Source organism: Pinus tabuliformis, chromosome 6, assembly GCF_031772625.1.
Source record: "Pinus tabuliformis cultivar Carrire ecotype Pingquan chromosome 6, CPIR1, whole genome shotgun sequence".
NCBI lineage: Eukaryota > Viridiplantae > Streptophyta > Pinopsida > Pinales > Pinaceae > Pinus > Pinus tabuliformis.
The window spans coordinates 1742211883-1742217866 of NC_142292.1; the positions used below are offsets into that span (position 1 = coordinate 1742211883).

The 5984-nt window shown below is 36.0% G+C and overlaps 1 protein-coding gene across 1 annotated transcript; it reads left to right on the top strand.

Moving 5' to 3' along the window:
* Positions 1-4572: 4572 nt before the first annotated feature.
* Positions 4573-5493, top strand: LOC149265868 (uncharacterized). The gene has a single exon (XM_089406229.1). The coding sequence runs from the start codon at positions 4573-4575 to the stop codon at positions 5491-5493; it is 921 nt and encodes a 306-aa protein (XP_089262355.1).
* Positions 5494-5984: the final 491 nt, after the last annotated feature.

A 5984-nucleotide genomic window follows, 5' to 3' on the forward strand; every position in this document is an offset into this window, starting at 1 on the left:
TTGAAAATCCTAAAATTCACAGCCTTTCAACTTTTATATTATATACTTCTCAAGGACTAAATATGATAATAATTTGAATTTTATCCAGCATAAAGTCTAAAAATAATTTGTAATTTAAACTTTTTAGTTATTCTATGCTTTCCATTGAAGGACTAAATTTGATAATGATTTGAATTTTATCGAGTAGAAACAACTTCCATTATATTTTCCTAAAAAGTCTAGTTAAAACTTTTGATCTATTTTGGAGTTATTCGGGAGAAACGATTTCTATACATATCCTCCTTTACCACTCTTCACTCATTCATCTATTATATATTCTCTTTTACACTCATCCATCTATTTGAAGATAGTTTTTGAATTAGATCTAAACGGTTGAATATAAAAAAAAGTTTGGTTGATAATTATGATAACACCCATTTATATAAATCTACAAAAAAAGAAAGAAGAAAAAATTTGCATTATTTTCCTTTCAAATTAATTAGTTGGATACTAAATGCGATAATAGTTTGAATTTTATTCAACATAAACAATTTCCATGATATTTTCCTCAAAAATCATGAGTCTCAACTGTTCATTGATTTTAGACTTCTCGATGGTGGACTGAATGTGATAATAATTTAAATTTTACTAAACATAGACATTTTACACGATATTTTCTTCAGAACAATTTACATTATTACAAGGCATATAGGAATTCCATATTCCCCTCTTGGTATTTTTTTTCCCATGGAAAAAGTCGTAATTTTATTCAAAAGACAAAATTACATTTTGTAGATGCTAAAAGCATATGCATATGGTCTTTTTCTATTTTCATATAACCCAAAAGAATTAAAAAAAACACTACTCTTTTCTCCCTTTCTTTTTCTCCACCTTCCGTGAACCTCTAGTGTTGGGGGTGGCTGTTACAATGGATAGCTAGTTTTCGTTTGTATTTATGGGAGAGCCTTTGTCAGAATCAGATCCTTTTGATCCATGAGTTTGTTTGTTGCCAGATATGTCCATTCCTGTTGGTTGAGTTTCTTGTTGCTGTAGAGGGTTACTGGGAGCTTCCTTTTCCTTTAGTGTGCTGTTATGGACTTTTTGATCTTCCATTTCAGCTTTATATTTTGTTGCCTCTACTGTGTCTACTTCTTCATCCAAAGGGGTTGTATATTGCCATCCTTTTGGCTTTCTCTGTTGCTTCTTATTCCATTTGGGGATTTGCTTTTCTTGTGGACAGGCACTATGAAGGTGGCCTGTTTGTAGACATCCACAGCATCGAAACACTGTATTTCGTAATCTAAAGGTTGTGTCCATTGTGTATTGTTGAAATTTAGTGTTATGCTTTCTGGTAATCCTTGGCTAAGGTCTAATTCAACACATATTCTGGCGAAAGTACATATTCCCCTTGTAATTTTGTGCCTATCAATCTTAAGGAACTTCCTCAGAGTGTTCCCTATGACAATTAAAACATTATGATGTTTGAAGTGTAATGGGAGGTTGTGCAGCCTGACCCAAACTGGCATCTTTGATACCACCATTGTGTTGGCATCGAAATCTGGAAACCAAGGAGTTATGAAGAGCCCTGCGTTGCCCCAGAACCATGGTCCTTTGTTGAGGATGTATTCCCTTTCCTGTTCTGTTTTGATTATGACTATAAAAAACCCCTTGGGGAATAAGTATATTTCACAATTTGGTGGCCATCTATCATATATCCATTGGTGCAAAACATCATATTTAGGCCAAAATCCATTAAATCTGCATATAACTGATTTGGAGTAGAGATCTGAGTACAAGTCCTTTACCTTAGGCATTGCAATGGTGAGAGTAGGATTCTCAGTTTTTTGTTCTACAATGTAGGGCCCGGGAAGCTCGGGCATTATTGTTGGTTTGGTTTGCGCTTTTTCCTTACATTTGACTGCATTCTTGAAGGAGCGTGTGCTCTTAGAACTAGTTTTAGAGCATCCACCCTGCAGACGGAGATTGATGATTATGGTTGAGTCTATGGTTATATTATAATCTTGAAGGGTGTGTTATCTTTTAAACTATGACCCACATAGATCAGATTTTTCCTATTAGCTGGTATACCAAGGTGGTTCTGTATTTTATACCTTAGGTCTTGGGTCCTGCTCCCCTTCCAAATCCTCCAGCAAAATGCCTGCCTTCTAGCGTTTTAATGAAAATTTGTATGAGATCTACCTTAGTAGGGTGTGGATCCGTCTGAGAAAGGGCTCGATCTGTTGCCCAGGTATCCATATCTGATGGATCAAGGCATATCAAGGCTCTGTCTGGTTCTTGCATCTTCGGATCTGGGTTATCTGATGGATTTTCTAGCCTTGCGATGTTCAATATTGTGTCGTTTTGTATTGAGGGGTTGCTGTCTATTAAGTTTTCCCCCATTCTTGCTTTACTATGCAGCCCCGCCAGTTCGTTCCTGTCATCGAACTGTGGGAATCCTCAAATTTGAGAATATTGATTTAGATCTGACCATTTCAGGGGACATTCTGTTGCATATATTCCTGATTGACGACGATTTAACCATATCATAGACCAAGCAGTTGCAGTGTGCACCAAGTCTAGGGTACGATTTCGAATCCCCCAAAAGTTGACCAGATCCAACATCCCTTGGATATTTCCCTACTGCATAAGGTAACTTGTAAGAATAACCTTGGCACCTTTGTCGATCAGTTACTTGATGATGATAACGGTGGCCCTGAAGCGCAGATCCTTTGTAATGTACTAATTTTCATCGTGGGGATCCTTCAAATCGACCCGGACAGAACCTTTCTTCTCCTTAAGATTTGGTTCCTTCAAAACCTCGACCCTCTTCTTGGACTTGGAGACAATCCTTCGGCCGCCCCTGCCCTTGATGGTGTCACCAACCTGTGCTGCATCAGTGGAGGCGAGGTCATCCTCAAAGGCAAATAGGTTGGAAGCAGCACTCAATCCAGACTTGGACTTGACCTCCAGCAGGGGCAAGAAAGCAAGGGACTGGAGCTAGCAGGGAGGAGAGGCGAACCACGTTCTAGATCTGATGGCGAGGTGGGCCACGGGAGGAGAAGTGGGCAGTTATGGCACAACTTGCAGGTTCAGTGTCGAGGCACTTTGGCTGAGCACTGCAGCAGCTGCGGTTGCAGGAGCCATTGTTCCTCTTCACAATCTTTCTATCACCAAAAAAATTGTTGATCAAATTTTCAAACCCCCCCTGTTGTTATTATTCAATTCTATTTATGTTTTTTAATTGATTTTTACATTAAATGTTAGCTCATAAGAGGTTTTATATACCTATTTAATTACAAAGATTATATTACAAATCTGTTAAATAGAAGTGTCAAGCGATTGTGACATCTTTGATCACGGATTGTTGAACGGTTAATTTATTATGAGAACATCATTTTTGGAGGGCAAAATTTTAAACATAATGTTTCTTGGTGGGAAACATAAAAATCCAAAACATAAAAAAAAAATTGTATGACAGGTAAAGAGAAATCCAAATTCCAATCGTGCTTGTAGGTTGTCCCCCTTTTCATCTATTTTAGCTAAGTTATAGTTTGTATTTCAAATATGTTTGTAAGGGAATTCTATCTTGTCTTACCAAAGTCTTAAATATGAATACGTTTATTGGAATTAAACGCTATGATTTATGTTACATGAGAGAGAAGTATTTATTAATCATAATTTTACCGTTTATATGGAAGAGAAGAAGTATTCACTAACCCTAATTTTAGAAAATGACACTGTAGGTTTACACAAAGATAAAAGGTATGATTGCATTCTAATCTGATATATTTAAAATAATATTATCTATTTTTAAATTCTCAAAGATATTATATTAATAAAATATGTTAAAGAATTAAGCAAAGTCTTTCGGTAGAAATCACATGAGAGAAATATTTGGCGGACGCATTTCGAACCAACAAGTGTGGTTCATCATTGGGACCAGCTGAAGAGGCAGGACATGGAAAAGGCTTAAATAGAGAGCATTGTAGAGACATAATTTCCAAGTAACGGCTATATTTGAACAATAATATTTAAATTATGATATTAATTTATTAATATATTAAAAACAAATATTATTGAGTAATGACTATATAAAATGGCTAGTTTTTGAAAAATTATATTTAAGTAATGATATTATTTTATTATTTTATTAAAAATATTAATAGGTAACGACTATATTAAACGACTAGTTTTTGAAAAATAATATTTAAATAATGATATTAGTTTATTAATTTATTAAAAATAGCAATAAGTAACGGCTATATTAAATGGCTAGCTTTTGAAAAATAATATTTAAATTAATTTATTAAAAGAGAAAAAATAAAATAAAAATAAATAAATAAAATAAAAGTCAAACTCTAATAAATAAATAAAAACAAGTCAAGATCCTACTTGAGACAAGATCATTTGATAAATAAAATAATTAATGGAAATAAAATAAAATAAAACAAATATATACACAAGTCAAAATAAATATATATATGAAGGGAGAGCTCTGCAACCCTAATGGTCAGGTGGCCTTGAGTTAGGCGGTGCGAGGAAAAACCACAAATTGCAGCAAGTGATAGATACAGAAACCAAGAACCAGAAGAAATGACCGAAGAGGAGAGAAGGGTAGAGATCCCCTCCTATAGAGACGTGGTGACAGGAGAAGGCCAGAACACCAGCAACCAGGCAAGAGAAACAAGAAAACCAAGACATGTTCTTGTAGCACGATGGCAGGCAGGAAGCAGAGGCAAGTGTCTACCATGTGCGATGGAGAAACCAAGATTCATAATCCTGATGAAAAAACTGGAGCGATACAAAAGCTACATGAAAGACCATGCGCTCATATGCAAGTTCATTAGATTATCGCCGACGGAAAAGGACCTCACCAAATGGATCCAGAAAAAATGGCAACCTCGAGGCCACATCGAGCTAAAGCTGGGAGCAAGAGGCCTCTTCACACTAATATTCTCAAACCTACAAGATAAAGAAAAAGTGTTTGAGAATGGCCCTTACTTTCATTATAATGTTGGATTGTTTATGAGATACTGGGAAGAATGTTACAACCCAGACAAGGAAAAATTCTTGGCAGCCCTGGTATGGGTTAAGTTATTCGAGCTTCCAATGGACTTCTGGGATCTGGAGATCCTAGAGGGCATAGGAAACACAATAGGTAGTTTTGTTAAAATAGCAGAAACAACAAGAAAAGGAAGATACACCCACTTCATATGCCAGAATTTGTGTTTACATGAATATAGCTTACCCTATTCCAGAACAGTCGAGCTAGAGTATCATAAAGAGGTATGGCAGCAAACCCTCGACTACGAACATATTCCATTCAGATGCAAAAGATGTCATGAGTATGGATATCTGTTTAAGGAATGCCCACTCAATATAGAAGAAGAGGAGCGCAAGAATAAACAACAGAGAAAAAACCAGGAAGACAAGGAAGGGTTTCAAGAAGTGAAAATCAAAAGAAGACAAACAAGAGAGAACATCAGTGAAGGAAAGAAAGAACAACAAGCCTAGCCAAGTAATACAAACAATTTTGAAATCCTACAAGAAGAATATGAAGATAACAACGAGACCCAAATAATGGACTTTCAGGGGGAAAAAGGAGAGGAAGGCAGCACAAGCCAAGACAAACCAAAATAGAAGAGGAAGGCACAAAGTGAACTGACAGAGAAGGAGGAAAAGGAAGAGAGGGAGAATATGGATAACACAATAATGGAAATTGATACAAGTAGGGGAGAAGAACTAATCTCGAAAGAAGAAGTATTGCGGAAACTATTAAATGAGTGGAGACACCTGGATGAAAGATTCATTCCAGAAGAGAAAAAAAGACTATACAGGGAAACATTTCAATAGTACCAAGCGAAATTGGGTTAAGGGAAAATGGAAATGGTAGAACAACTAGGCCTTCAACAGGATAACACTCAATGCCATCAGAGCAAAGAAAAAGGTGGAAATAAAAGAGGTCGAAGAAACCTATAGGAATCGATACAGATCATGGGAGAAAT